A 16,683-nucleotide genomic window follows, 5' to 3' on the forward strand; every position below is an offset into this window, starting at 1 on the left:
ATATAGTAGACACTAATTACTATATATATATATATATATATATATATATAGAGAGAGAGAGAGAGAGAGAGAGAGTGTATTTGGTTTGCTTAAATGTTTATTGCCCAGCATAAAGCAACACAATGGGTATCAAAACCTGACTTTTAGTGTTACAAGTCCACTAACTTACTGCTGAGCTACCATGGAGCATTGAGTATTTGGAAAAATTAACAGCTATTTCAAACTAAAATAAACTTCGATTTTACAATTGTTATTTCACCACCTACATTTCTTGTTTCTAAAGTCATAATTACATGGAAGAGCTTAGTATGTAAATTTGGTTAAAATAACAATAGATTTGCCCCAAGTGCTACATGTCACTCGTTGATTAATGTTAGAATAGTTCTCCTTAAATACAGGAAAAAATACTGCCTCTCCAAACATAGCCCTCCCTGACCATTATTTAAGGATATTATCACTTTATAAACAGCCATGGAAATAGCTTTCAATAATTTCAGCTTGTTCCACTTATTCTACTATACCTATTGATGAAAGAGAGTGAGGTCAATACTAGACAACATCATTTACTGAAACATTTCACAAACCTTCAACTGTAGAAAGGTGTCACCTTCCGATATCACAGTTAAGCAGACCATAAGCACAAATGTCCAGTAGAGTGACATTGGAGGGGCTTGACAGGTAAGTAGTTCAATGAGATTGCTGTAATACCAATTTTTTCAGCCATCTTTCTCAAGAGAAATAACCATTGACTTTCAGCTACTCTCAGCTTAAAATTCCTTTTTATTAACATTTTAACTATACCCAGAAATATGCAAGTCTCTGATCAGTATGGAATTTTTGGGTTGGAGGGTTCTCTTTCATAACCATACATATACTTTAAAGATGGGAATGTTGTTCCAAAAGAGCTGGGGCATGATTTCAACCACAATGCTACCCTAAACCTATGTTGTAAAAGTTTTTCTCTTATATGAAAAACATTGAAGGTTTATTCTAATTCTTTGAAATGGTGTGTCCTCCTTTGGTTGTACATAACTTTTTTTATATACTAATATCCTTCCCAGAAAATGGATGTGATATATTGCTCCAGCCATGGTTAGTGTAAAAAAGAATAAAGTAGTTTTAAATAAGAAAGGACTTGTATCGCTAAAGTTCCTCAGAAATAATTTATACTGGAAATTAACAAACGACCAGATATGTAACATTTTTTACTGGGTTATTAATGCTAATTAAATTGTCAATATATCTACATATTAAGGAAAATAATTCCAGATTTGTAAAATTATTTATGAATTTATTTTCATAATAAAAAAAGATATAAATTAGCAACACAACTTGAATAATTAGATCCCATAAGTATACTGTTACTACAGCGAAAGTCATGTGATGCTGCTAGCGCATGCATGACTGAGTGTCTCGAATTATCGGGGAAACTTGAGTGTGATCGAGACGCCTCTTTGTTAGTATATAAGCCTGGCGAGAAAAGTCAGGATCAATGTATGATAAAGCGAACAGTAGTCATGGTGAGTTTTGGGCTAGTGTGTGTTTTGCACTCGTAGAGAGCGAAGTTATCAATATTGTGAATCACTGTGATTTATAGCATGTATTATAATAGTCGTTAAGTTTAAAGTGATGAGAAATGTACTGACTGTGGAATTACTGTGTACTCAAAGTTTGTATCGAGAAACAATAAACTGGTTTAATCAAGAAGGGACTTGTATTGCTAAAGTTCCTCAGAAAGAATTTATACCGGAAATTAACAAACAAGCAGATATGTAACAATACCTACTACTTGCATATAAATGCATTTATCAAAATGAATATAATTATTACATAGACAAAAACTGAATATGTTTTCAATATTATCAGCAGTAAATGTTTGATTTTCTACTTTTAAAGGTGAATCAATAAATTGATCTATTACCAGATTTATCAACTTTACTAAATTATTAAGTGGTATAGTTGTAAATAATGTATTGTATCTGCTAATTGTGTTTTATTTAAATTTTCTAGGGTTTTTAGGAGAGGTTCATTATTTTTTAATTATTGTGAAATTATATTTATTATTAACATTTTGTTGTAAATTAACAAATAACCAATTCACTATTTTGCTTATTAAAATGGCAGGTTGTTTCTGTATAGTTTTTAATGAAGTAGAAATAAAACAAAATTTAATAGGAGATTTATGTATTTTGGGTATTGCATATAGATATGGTCATTTTAAATATGGATTTGATTTAAACATCAAATATTTTTGTAGCTTTCAACAATTTGTTAATAATATCTTCTTTAAACTTATTTTATAACTTAAGAGTTTGTGTTGTGTTTATCTCATTAGTTACAATTTGTGCATAAAAAATTTGCAGATAAATCCAAAACTGCAATTGGCTTTATCATTAAGCACAATAATATATTTCTCCTGTATTTTACAAATTTTAAGTTTTAAATTGAAAAAATGTTAAATCTATTGGATATTTAAATTAATAAAAGCTAATTTATCCTTAATTCTATTAATCATAAAATATCTCTAATCTAAAAACCAATTTGGAAGATAATGTGTAGAATAATTAAGTTTTAGAATATAATCATTATGTTTTTTTATTATAGAATTTAAAATATCTATTTTTTTTACATTTTGTAGGTATTCTATATTAGCACCTTTTCCTTGATTTTCCATAAAGAATTATCTTTTATTATATCCAAATTTACAGTAATAATATGTTTATGCAAAGAATCTTCCAAATAAATTGAGGAGCAATCGCACAGTAAATTGTACACATTATTTATACCTAAATTATTTTTAAAATCTTTATAATTATATAAAGTGGTCCTATTGGAAATTGATATTTAAAACTCATAATATTTTATGTTTGAAATTAATTATAATATATAATGATTTTCTTATTAGTATTTTTTTAATTAGATCATTTAAATTACTTATCTTAAACCTAAATTTTATGATATCAAAAATGAAATGTTTAGCATGATTATTTTGAAAATTAAATGACATTACAGTTTTTGTTGATACTTTTAATATTAAAATGTTTAGTTCATATATATCTTTGTAGAAATAACAATGAATGTTGGCAAGTAAATAAAGCTTAATATTTAAATCCATACAAAAATCTAAAACATTGACCCATTTTATTCTATTTTTACCTTTTCCTATAATACTTCTTTTTGTATATTCTTTATTAATACTATCTAAACAAAAAAATTACCAATACAACTGTTATTAAATTTATAACAGTAGTACCATTATAATCTTGATTCAAAAATAAGGATATAGTTTAAGAATGTAAAAATTCTGTTTTTGTAATCTGTTTGTTTTTGAATTAAAATTTCTGAAATTGTAATCACTACCAAAGCAAAGGGATGAATTCTGAAGTTCTAATTCAACCAAATTTACTACCTTATTTTTAGTTTGAGATCTATTTAGATTCATGGAAATGTGTAGAGGATTAGAAGTTTGTCCCATATATTGCATATTACATATATCACATATTAATAAATAGATTACATTTCTTACTTTACAAAAAGAATAATTATATATATAATCAGATGAAAAGAACTAAAAGAAGGACATGTGAGGCATTGCTTACTATCACACTTTATAACATTTGTAGCCAGAATAAATAACTAATAAACAGCTAGCTTGATTAAATATAGTTGACACGTGATAGGCAGTTAATGTCCTTAAATTAAGTAAAAACATAAAATAAAATGGGCATGTGTGTGTAAATTAATACAGCAACACACAACAATTCATTAATACTAATTATTTAATCTGCAAAAAATTTTATAAACAGATTACATATATGTGTGTGTGTTTGGAAAGAAATAAGTATGTGGCTTTTAAAAACTCACTGTAATAATAATTAGCTAAACAAAAATATTCTGGCTTACCTTTATTTATTTGTATCGTTAGAATGAGGAAAGCCAGCATCTTTATTGAGCGGTGAAAAGTTTAACTGAATATTAGCTACGCCTTAAACAAATCAAGAAAACAAGCTAACATACTTAAGCAAGTTACATCCTCAGGAGTCCACCTGTGTGTATTCAGGTAACTTCATGGGTATTTTGGAGAAGGGGATAAAATGAAATCTGCTTTTGTTCTCTATGATTTGTAAAAATTCTGATGTGTAACTTATAGATATGTTAGGATGATTTAAGTTCCCAGAGCAACACTTTCCTCACATTCTGGACAAACAGTTTTAGATTTATCATCACACATATTTTACATAGTGATATGTGGGCTCCAATCTTCAGTGGTAATATGGAATGTTTTCAGAAGTAATTGGTTATTTAGCTTCTGGACTATCATGGTAGCAACACACAGTTAGGATTGAATTTGATGAGGAGGAACTCCCGTTTTAGAAAAAAGGTTGGAGACAGCTTTACAATGGTTAGGGGAAATTTATTGGTGTGAATGAAGCATTGCTTTATAGAGTTGATTTCTTCATCTATATAGTCAGTTGAGCAGTCTTAAAGCTGTGTCAATAAGGTTTTTTAATATATTGATTTTTAGTTTGGATTCATGGGCAGAATTCCAGGGAAAGTAGATGACTGTGTGAGCGATTTTTCAGAGAATTTTGTTTTGAACCACGTGTCAGATCTAATAATGTCAAGGTTAAGAAATGATAACTGTTTGTTATTTTCGTGTTTAATGGTGAATTTAATGTTAGGGTAAGTGGAGTTTATATGTTCAAAAAACGTGTATATATATATATTTGGAAAAGTGAAACCAACAAAGGTGTTGTCAACATATATTTACCATAGGTATAAAATCCTTATCATCTCATGGTCAGGAAAAAACATCTATTTCTTGAATATATAGGAGTTACGGGATTCACAATGTTCAAATAAAAATGAAACATACAATAACAAAAATAGTAGTAACTTTCAAATAAACAACTATGTCTTAAATTCCAGAAAATAAAAACACATTTCCCATTTTCACAAGTTGAGTATGTTTATCTGATTTAAAAAGTTATCAGAAGCAAAGTTAAAATCAATCTTTTGATCTCTTATTTAGAAAATAATTCATAACAAAATACTGTGCAGTAAGCTACAATGTGTATATTACTTAATCCTTTCGCTACACAGTATACTACACTGACCATGTGACTATCAGAGTTTCCTTGTTAATACTTTTAACATGTTTTGTGTATCTTCACAAAAATCTTTCAAGATTTTAGTAAACATTACAAGTAGTGGGAGGAGCTACTCTGGTAGGTTTACTAAATATATTGATATCTCAGCAAATTAAAATGGAAGGTTATTATTTTATATTTCAAATATCTGAAATTTAGGTTCATAATTCATTAATCACTACAGATGTTGTATGATAGGTGTAATACAATATAAAAGTGACCAATAAGATAAGAGAACATGACCTGTGAGATAAAAAAAAAGGATACTTAGCATCTTGTTTTTAATACTTTCTTTTGAACTACAATATTAAAACATATAAAATATTAAAATTTCTTTTATGAACCACAATATTGACAATAAAGTTACTTGATTAATTTTTTTTAAATAACTCTAAAATGTGACAAGCTCTTTGACCTCTCCACAGTGAGAGGGTTAATGCATTTGTTAAGTTTATTTGCCAATTCCTGAGAAAATAATGAATGTTAAAAAAACTTGCTCAACCTTTCTTTTTAACCCACACTTCTGTATTAAATATTAAACACACTATTCAAGTACGCAGCAACTGGCATCAGTAGTTAAAAAAATTAAAATGTTAGCAAGGAAAATGTTAAGTAAAAAAATGATAATGGAATTAATTTAAAGGTACTAGGAAACTTAAAAAAAATGCACATGTTACATGGAAGCATAAAGCTTTCACAATATACTATAACATTAACAGATACTATGTACAAATGCAGCTATGCATTAAAATTCTTAACAAATGAGTAACATGAAGTATTTCTAATGCTCCTTGATGAAGGAAAAAATCTATACAAGTTTATGACAAAGATAAAATTTAAAAAAATAAAACTTATGAATATTGACATACCTGGTTGGTTCATCCAAAAATATTATTGATGGATTATTTACGAGTTCCTGACCTATGGAAAGGCGTTTACGCTGACCACCAGAAATCTGACAGGTTTTTGTATTGGCGCAATCTTTTAGACCAAGTGCATCAATAATTTCAGAAACCTATGGAACACAACAGCAATTTCCCTTTTTAAACTGCAATTTACAAGTACAAAATTCTTTATCAGGATTTTATAATTCTATTATCAGAAATTCACCATTTATAAAACATACTACAAACTGCATTTCTAATTTTAGTGAATTAGTACAACTGGTCATGAAAAATGTATGGTTTTGCACTACAGAGATATGTCAATTTACATAATTCAAATATAAAAAAAAGAGAGTACTTATATCTACAGAGTAACATGTAAAAATAATTAATCAAACAAAATCAACTAAGTTAATATAAACCAGATTGCAAAAATGAAACTAATCCTAAGCAGGTTATATAAACAAAACATTAAAAAAATATAACAAAATATTTGAACAATGGAAGAAAACATGTCTAAACTTATTTAAAAAAGGCAACAAAAAATACTGAGAGCTTATCTTAAACTTTTACATAATTTTTGTGTGCTATGTTTATTTGATAAAATAATATATATTTCAATACATTTTTGCTTAAATTTATATTCTATTTTGAAACATCACTGATTGATAATTGAAGGTAAATACACAATACTCAAGTTTAGATCCATTATTATGTAACCAAAAGTTTAAATGGAAACAAGTTTTTATACTTTCACATGTCCTCTTCAGTTCAACTTTAGTTTACTGTTTCTTGAGTTTTTTTATTATATAGCTTTAAAGAATCACCAATTCTTCAGATACTCTCTATTCCGCAGATAGACTGACGTTAGAGAACCAAAGAGTAAAAACATTAAACTGATAAAATCATTAGCAGGTTTAATGTTTCTTCCAGTGATGTTCGTGTATTATCACAAGAGTTAAATGACAAAATCATTTAATGTACACATGTATAAATAATGAATATATTATGATATTTGGGTTGAATGTCAAAGTACATAAATGTTGTAAAAACAAAAAAAACATTTTTGTTAGGTATTTCATCATTGGATGAGTCTTCTGGATTATTTGGCGAAATAAGGCAACTTCTGATCCATCTAACAATAATGAGTTAATTTATTTCTCCAATAATATTTGCTACAGGCTATATTCACTTTGACCACGGTCGGGCCTAAGTTCACAAAAAGTGCTTCAATAGAAACTGCAATATTAATTCAACCATGTCTAAATTACAAGTAAATTTACTGAATTTCTATGCTAACCTACCCAATATAAAAGCCAGTGTGAGTCATGTCATGGTTAATTTCTTGAAACAGGAGGTGTCACAAAAACCAAAATGCATTTCTTTTATACTTTCACTGCATTAACTAACAATGATATTAGGTTATACCTTTGCTGCTAAGCAACATTATATAAAAACCAATGTTGCAATGTAGTGTTACCAAAATGCACTGGCTTTTTTATATATTAGAAGTTGCTAATCTAACTGATTCTTACCAATAATTATTCTACCAATATGCCACAAATTAATTTCATGAATGATGTTAATTTTGATTGGCTCACAAAGAAATTTACTGATATCTGACTGTCTCAATAGCACTTTTCTGCCTCTTTGTTGGTCAAACTTGATTTCACAAAATGTATTTATTTCAGTTAGCTGTAAAATGTGAGGTTAGGGTATACTATGGGATGGGAGTGGTAGTACTTGCCCTGTCATTTTTGATGGGCTATATGCTAGTATATGTAATAATTCTGACCACTGACTCTGAACCAAATCACAAATTGAATTCTGAATAACTCATTAACTGCTTATTGATTCTTGCAATTTCAACATAACCCTACTTCTACAAATTCCACAAAATAATATCTAGATCATAACTCATCTTAATGAGCTCCTTTTAGTACACATCTAAATTAAAACATTGAAAATAAAGCTTATAAGAAAAATGCAAATATAATAAATTGAAGAAGTTCAAAACTAAAAATTTTTTTTCACCTTAAATGCACTACAGATAGATACTGATCACCCCACAGAAGAAATAGCTAGGGCTTTGATACTGCTGCTGAAATGTTTTTGTTTAGGTGCCAAGCCATATTAACATATCTCACCCATAAACATAAAAAACTTAATTGTGATAGTCTATCGGGCAATCAACATTAGACTATGCTCCTCCATATCCTTTTGGTACAGTAATCCCATTGAGAATTTTGTGTAGACCAAAAGCTTATTCTCGCTGAGGTGAAGAGAACACTCCAATTGGGGATAGGGTGGATGAATCTGTGAAGAGGTGAGTATCTATCTGAAATACATTTTCAGCTAAATGAAGTGTAAATTTCAGACAAAGTTATTCTCCTTCCCACAGAACAAAGAGCTAGAATCCAGTCCCAAACAGAAAATATGGTATAGAGGCCAGTTTGAAGAAATGAATAAAAATAGATGAGATCCTGAAATTAAAATGACAAAAATGAAAAACTCATGAAGTTTGTCATCTCCCAATGAAGGGTGAGACCTCATGGGAGCAGCACTGTGTGAAAGACCACATCCATTCTAAACAGGGAATACTCTTTGTCCAATACAAGTGGTTATTCAGAAAAAATTCTGTCATAAGAACTTTCTGCTTTTTGTAAAGTGTTACAAAGTCAGGCAAAATGTGAAGGTTTATCATATATATAGAAGTTATAGAAAAATATATGGTAGAAAACAATTCTTGAGGAGGAACAAACAGTCTGAACAAAACATGAGCCTGGCCCTGTGAAAAAAAAGTATAGGAGGTATCTAAGGCAAATATATCTGAATGACTAATCCCACAAATAAGAAAAAGAAATGTCTTAAGAGAAAGATGATACTTTGAACAAATGGCATAAAACTTGAACAGAGAACTTGTGAGAGCCTTGACAACTAAACAGAGATTTCAGCCTATTAAAGGAACTAGACAAGGATGAATTACTAGAAACGCCCGGAAGAAGTCCATATGAACCAGAGAAAGAACATAAAAATGGCCAGAAAAAAGATGAAAGACCATCAACAAAGCCACTCTGTATCTGGTGGCAATAAAAATGTAAAGACCACTCATGAAAAGTCCAGTAAAAAGGAAGTTAGAGAAAGGAGAGTCATGTGATCTGAAGATGGGAGTAGAGAATGTAACAACATCAATCAACCATCTAATTGCACTATTAATAAGGAAAGAGAGCTGACAAAAGTAAGCAAGAAAATAGCCTAATCTGCATGTTTTGAAAAGACCAGACAAAAGATATATGAATGAAGATGAAGGTGTGGCATGTCATGGTAAAAGATAGATGTTTAAGGTGTATGTAAAAGGGACCTCCAAGACGGAAAATGTAGAGGTTCCTGAGTCACCAAGCAGTAAATGAGTAGAAACCATGGTAAAGCTGGTTGGCTAGCTGGGGAAAATAATTAGAATCTATCTAGGGGCGATAGATGGAAATAAGTCAAAGATGAGGATAGACAACAGAAAGAGTAGTGAATAATCCTGACTTCCGCATCCACCGTTAGAATCACAAATTCTGGGACTTTTGACTGGTGAGTAGAGGCCTGGAGTTGGAGGTAGTCTCAGATGTATCAAATAGATGGCTCTCTTAAGTAAGAACAAACCTACTGAAACACTGGAGGTTATTAGAACCACACTATGGGAAAGATTTGGACTAGGCAAGACAGCAAATCCTCTAGTAAGCGTGGAATCAAGCAGAGCCAACAGATGAGTTGCCTACAGCACTATATCATTCTGCCACCTTGGATGAGAAGCCTACCTTTCATCAAAGCTTCAGGACCACTGAGGGTCTCTACAGCACTGTGCCAATGCTTTTGTGGACAACTCAGTTATCTAAGGGGCAAAAAGTCACATTCACATTTAACAGATATGTACCATTTGGATGGTACAGCTTACCTTGCAATGGCCTTCCCTGGCAGAGTGCAGGGATATCCACGTAGACAAGTCTGGAAGAACTATCTGGAAAAATGATGTGGTATCACCTGTGAATGATATATCTTTTCACCACTACTGAGGTGCATTCTATTGTGGTGCAATAAGAAGTGATAACTTTGAATCAGTCTTAAAAGAAGAAGAATTTACCTTGAACAGACTGTCCTATCCAGGCAGCTACATTGTGCCAGATTTGAACTCAACTATGTATTAACCAACCATACCAGTATCCAGTAAGATGGCAGTGTTATCTAAGTCCTCCCAAAGGTTTTATGTTGCAACACATGCTAACAAGGCTTTCATCTGAACATTACCCTTGAAAGAAGAAGTAAGATACATTCTTTAGTTGTGGAGCATTGGGTCACTTTTATATGAACTGCCAAGCAGCAAGATAGACAAGGCAATTGTTGTTTATTTATAATTAACTGTAGGTAGTGAATACTGTGGCTGTAGCTATGAGAAACTAGAAAAGCTGTAGTTGGAAATGGCCACTGACACTACGAATTCAACTAGCAGCTAGCACTTAAGTGTGGTGGTCAGACCAGCACTTTCAGGACTGGATGGATCTTGATATGAACCTATTAGGAGAGCAAGGGCAAGAGATAAGGGTTCCCAGTTGATACAAGAGTGGTCAGAATAATAGTATATCTCAATGTATATCAGGAAAAAACAAAAACTCAGAACTATCACACTAACATTGTTCTAGTGAATGAAGATAAACAAGACATGAATGTAGAGGTCACACTCTGGGTATGTTTAGAAGATTTCACTTACAGATGGAAGGCAGTTGTTGATGGCCTCAGTTAAGGTAACTGCATTCTTGGGTTAGATGGACTGTGAAGCTTTTCAATCAGTATCAGCTATGAAATGTTTGAACTTATGATCTGTAGTAGTTATCCCATATCAGACTGATTAACCTATGGAACAGTGAACTGCATATATGCATGTGGGAAAGGAAGTCACAGTACCCCCATGAATACAAGTAGTATTTATTGGTTTTCTATGAAAAATGTCTAATGTGTCCGTATATAAGCTTGGACAATTATCTATCCAAGGTGGGATTAAGTCCCAGTGTTCTTCTGCAATTATCAACAGTCAGTTTCCAGCTACAAGATAGAACTATGATTGGCACACTAAGTGAAGCATTAATAACCAATGATAATGCTAGGTTTGTGTCTGCCATGACACATCTAAAAGTAAATACATGAATACCAACAAATCTGTAATTGCTAGTTGACAGAAAATCTTGAATCACACACCAGTAGCAACTCAGTAACTTGCTGGCAGAATATGCCAGTGTATTTATGTGACAGGATGGCTGATAGTGTTGAACCAGTCAAACAACTACACACAGACACAGGTGATTTACATAGACTTAAAAAACACCATTCAGGCTTCCTTAGAGCATTAGGGAGTTAGCTAGTGCTAAAATACAATGACAGTTAAAGATTGAAATCCTACAGCTTTCAGAGTGCTTGGAAATCTGGTAGTGATTTTCATAAAGAAATAACGCATGCCCAGATCCTGCAATGATTTTAGATAGATGAATCTCTCAATGGTGCCTTTCCACTGCCATGAATACATGAATGTTGGATACAATGGAAGGGGTCATTAGTTCAATACTTTAGACCTGGTATCTCGACAATGGCAAGTTGATTTGGATGACGAGAGCAGAAATGACACTGCTTTTAGCCTGAGAGATGGCTTGTACAAATTTTGTGTCATGCCATTCGGCCTGTGTAACACACCCACCACTTTTGAAGGGTAACTGGAACATAGAACGAAGAGGTTGCAATGGGAGAAGTAACTGATCCATGTTGATGACATCATGGTGTTTGATCGCATGTTCAAGTCTATGGCTCAAAACCTGAAGATGGTAGTCCAGTTGATTAAAAAGTAGAATTGAAACTGAAACTAAGAAAACATGTATTAATCTAACAAAATTTGAATTTCTAAGTCATATTATCAGTAGATAAGGAATTTCCACAGGCCCTACTCAAATAGCAGTAGTGTGAAATCTACCTCAACAAGTGGCAGAGGAGAAGTCTGCAGTTTTCTTAGTTTTTTCAATGTATTACTGAAGATTTCTGGTCAACTTCATGAAGACTGCCTCAATATTATTGGCTCTTACTATGTTGGAGGTGCACTTCAAATAAGTGAGGAATGTCAGTAACCATTCTAGTCCCTGAAGTGTTCTTTAGTAGAAATATCAATGCTGGCATATCTGTACAGGGACTGTGAATTCCTCCTAGACACTGATCCCAGTTATAGAGTAACTGGAGCAGTGTTATTGCAATTGCAGTATATATTAGGACTTTTAATTGCTAGTCATATGCTTTTCATTCCTATATGGAGATATTGATAGAAAAACTACTTGAAGTTAACGAAACATGTATGGTATAAAGATCACTGTTTGAGTGGACTGTGCATTGCTGAAATGGCTGATAAGTCTTAAAAACTGTTTAAAGATGATAGCATGCTGTATTACAACATTGTAAGAGTAGGATTCAATCATACTTTATCACCCAGACCTACAACTTGTTAATGAAGATAGACTGTCTCACCATACAGTGACACTTTGTACATTGATTGAATGTCTGTATCTTGGACATCATGTAGGAGTCAAGGTTATTTCTGATAAAACAGCAGCAAGTTATATAGAAGAATATTCCACAAGGGACTGGATGTACAAAATGTGTATGAGATTATGAAGAAGTATATATATATATATTATTACTATTTACTCATAAATATTTATGTTTAATTTTTATTATTTTTTCCTAAAACATAGAACAATAAATTAAGAAATAGAAAAACACTGATTTCTAGTACCTTTGATGTTATGAAATTGATTTGAACCATCTAAACCTTGCTGTCAGCCTTGTTTATTCTCTCAAGTGGAGGAGAAAACAAATTAATTTTTGTAGACTTAAGAGATACATATTAGAAAACCAAAAATTATGAAATGACTATACTGGTACACATAAAACTGCTGTGACTTATCTGTCTTACTAACTAAGCTATAAGGGGGTACAAAATTTCATTTCTCTTCAGAACAACTCAGTCTACAGACATCAAAATTCCTAGTCAAATTACAAGTTTCCCTTCAAGCCAATTACATATGACTGTTAGATTTATGTTGTTTGGAATGTGCTCTTTCTGTTGGTTTTAAATAGGAAAATAGGTGTGAGTAGACCAGAGGTTTCAAAAGAATGGAGTAGTGGGCAGGACTACCCTGGTAGGTTTGCAAATCAAAAAGGTGGGGATTTCTTATTTTTATATTCTAACTTGTAAATGTCTGCAATTTAAGTTCTTAATTCATTAACCAACGTAGACATCATATTTTAGGCATAATAGAATATAAACTGAGCAATAAAACTAGAAAAACATGCAGTATGACATACAAAAGAAGCAATTTAGCATTTTTTTAAATATTCTCTTCAAATTAAAAAATTAAACTTCAGTTATAAACTATGTTGTGATGCCAATTTTATTGGCATATAATGAAAGTAAAGATGCTTGATTAAATATTGAAAATAACTAAAATGTCATGAAATGCAACCTTTGACCTGTCCTTAGCAAGAGGGTTAAGTCAAGCTTAAATATTCATGCTATTTCTATGGTATATATCAATATACACTTCAGCAAAACACTACTCCCTCACTGCAGATGTAGAAGTTCTATATCTTTTAGGTGTATCTACAACAAATATGGACCAAAAAGTATGTGGAATATTCTGTGGAACTCTTGCTACTTTGATAGACAGGTGAGTCATTCTTGCTTGGTAGTTCAGAAAGAAATGGTTGCAAAGCCCTTTTGTCTATGTTTTCAAACTCCTATTTATCATTTTCAGCTGTGCAATCTGTTGATGGATTAGGTGTATCTTTTGTTACTAACAATCCTAAACTGTGTTAATCATAGAACTATTATCAGATAACCTTAGGATATCCCTTTTCGTGAAAACTGCTCTATAGCTCACAAAGTAAAAGTCACAAAACCCTTTCAGCCAAACTGCTTTTATAATCAACAAATTTTCTTAACTTTATTTTATTGAGTGGTATAATCCAATTTAGTACATACAGAGCCAGACTAGTTTGTGGCAGAATGCTACAAGTTTTTCAAATACCTATAGAATGATAGGTTTGTTTTTTGTGAGTGTAAAACAGTTAAATACACTATTTCGACCTCAGCTGAGTTTTCAAACTCTCCATTTGTGCAAAATGGTAATGCATTATATCTGCTAGCATCAGCTATGCTAGTTTTGTGGTAATCAGTATTGTATGTAAACAGTCATGTGAACATTACTTGATACAGGGTTCCTAGCAGTTCTTAAAAAGTCTTAACTTCACAGGTTTTGTCTTTTGAGGTTTATAAAAAAAAAAAGTCTTAAATTTAATTTCTGTGGGTATTGATGCCATACAGCATTACAGTATTTTGCATTCATTCTGTCTAAGCTGACACAAAATTGTAAGTACTAAATTCAGTTTGCTATGTGTTCATTCTGTCTAGGCCTATTACTTGGACCAGAATCACAAAATTGAGTGTGGCTTCTTTTAATAGTGCTGTTAATGCAAATGGCAGGACTAGGCCTACCATGGTTATGAACTATTTGATTCCCGAGACTTTAAGCACCGTAATCACAGTTTGTGAATTATTGTTTGTATTGAAATGTTAATGCAATCATGGGAAATTGCGTGTTCTATAATAAGTGGCTGGAGGACCATCAATACAACCATTGGTTGGTCTGATATAGTAAGTAAGAAGCCTATTGCAAGGTGTGTGCATTAGTTCAGTGCAAACAGTTGTGCTTAACACATTTCCTGCTTGATTGTTTTTTTTTTTTAGTTTTGAAATTTACTGGCTTCTTAGAGTATGTTGAAGCAAAATTCAACATAATAAATTAGTGCATTCTCAATGATGATGTATTTTTCATAAATATTCATGTTGCAGTACGATGTGATCCAATAAACAGCACACACATATACATGTCTACAGCTCTTAAATTTGTCTTTAGCTTGGTCTTAACATGGCCTTAAATTTAGTTAGCTGATAGTACTAGGAACCTTGTGATAGCTTGCAAAGCAATGGTTGTCATTTTCTTCAATTGTCAGGTCCTTTTATTGCCTGATTTATACAATGAAAGAGGTTTTTATCCATACAAAAGAATAAGTGAGAGTGGGAACACATTAACAGTTTCTCATGCACCAACATACTCCATGGCATGGACTATATCAACTTTTGTTCTCAAAGACATAACTCTACTAGATCTTTTTTTCTCTAAGTTCAACTGTACAAACAAAAACTAATGTAACTTTCAAATATGCATTTCTTGAACACAAAAGATACATCAGTCAACAGAATAGAATGTCCTAAAATCACTATAATGTACCTGTCTTTCTAACTTATTCATAAATATGTTAAAAGATTCCATTTCTGCTCAAAGCAACATCTATGCTCAGCAACAATCAAGCTCTTCTTCTAAACTTGCCAAAAACAAACACAAGATCATAAGATTTATGTAGAAAATAATCTGCTATTTAAATCGGTTATAAACATGTTCATCAGCAGAGATAATTATTTACTTAATTAAAACAGAACAGAGGGGCTTCTGTGGTGGGGTTGACAAATTTATTGATATCTCAGCAAATCAACAAAGTAGGTGATTCAAATTTGATATTCTTACTTGTAATCATGTATAATTTTATTTCCAATTGGTTTGACACCCTGAAAGCTGTATTACTGAAGATATATAATCCAAGTGCACAGACATGTGACACAGTGAAATAAAGGTTGACAATTCTTTATTAATATTTCCTTTTCAAATTATATAAAACTTTTACTATAAACTATGTTTTGAAGGCAAGTTTATCCACATTTTTTTTGTTGAATTTTGTGCATAGTTACTCAAGTGCTATCTGCTCTAACTATCAGTAATTTTGAAGCAATAAACTTGAGGGAAGGCAAATAGACAACATTACCCACTGCCAACTCTTAGGCTGCTCTTTTAGCAACAAATAATGGGATTAGCCTTCACTTTATAATGCCCCCATGGCTGAATGAGGAGCATGTTCGGTAACAAGGTTTGAACCCATAGACCACAAATTGTTAGTCAAGTATGACATATATTGATAATAATTCAATTTTGAATGCAGCTCTGTAAAAGATCATGACATGTGCACTTTGAACCAGCCATACACACAAGATTAAAGGACCTGATGCATTCATTATCATTGTTAAGGAGTTCTTTCACTTGCACTGTTATTTTCTCATTATTAGTGTTATGGGTTGTATTATATTGTAACATTTCTATGTTAAAGGGTTTTTCTGTTAGTGTGTGTGTCTTACTTGTACATGTATGTTTAAAGGGATTTGTTTTTAAAGTAGTATCAGTTCTTTGTTAAATGGTATTTTTGTACTATTGTATTAACTTCTTTGTAGCACATTTTTGGGAGTGAGAAAGAATCAACATGATTCTTGATCAATCAGAACGTAAAGGTTATTGATTTTAAAATTAAAGCTAATTATTGGCTTGAGAATGAGCGTGAAGTAGGGAAGACATGAAATGTGATATTTGAATATGTCATGTATTTATATCTTCTTGTACTATTAAAACATTTATTCTGAATTAATTCTTTGTTTTGAATATGTGCTGGTTTCACTTTAACACGTG

The 16,683-nt window shown here is 31.6% G+C and overlaps 1 protein-coding gene across 5 annotated transcripts in view; it reads right to left on the reverse strand.

Moving 5' to 3' along the window:
* The window catches only part of LOC106478298 (ATP-binding cassette sub-family G member 1-like), a 110,267-nt gene that overhangs the window by 69,496 nt on the left and 24,088 nt on the right, over positions 1-16,683 (reverse strand). For all 5 annotated transcript variants that reach the window (XM_022381871.1, XM_013938828.2, XM_022381872.1 and 2 more), the window contains exon 5: positions 6,020-6,165. In XM_022381871.1, the coding sequence (XP_022237579.1) occupies positions 6,020-6,165 (146 nt within the window). The remainder of the gene's footprint in view (positions 1-6,019; positions 6,166-16,683) is intronic.

This window comes from Limulus polyphemus, unplaced genomic scaffold, assembly GCF_000517525.1.
Source record: "Limulus polyphemus unplaced genomic scaffold, Limulus_polyphemus-2.1.2 Scaffold197, whole genome shotgun sequence".
NCBI classification, from domain to species: domain Eukaryota; kingdom Metazoa; phylum Arthropoda; class Merostomata; order Xiphosura; family Limulidae; genus Limulus; species Limulus polyphemus.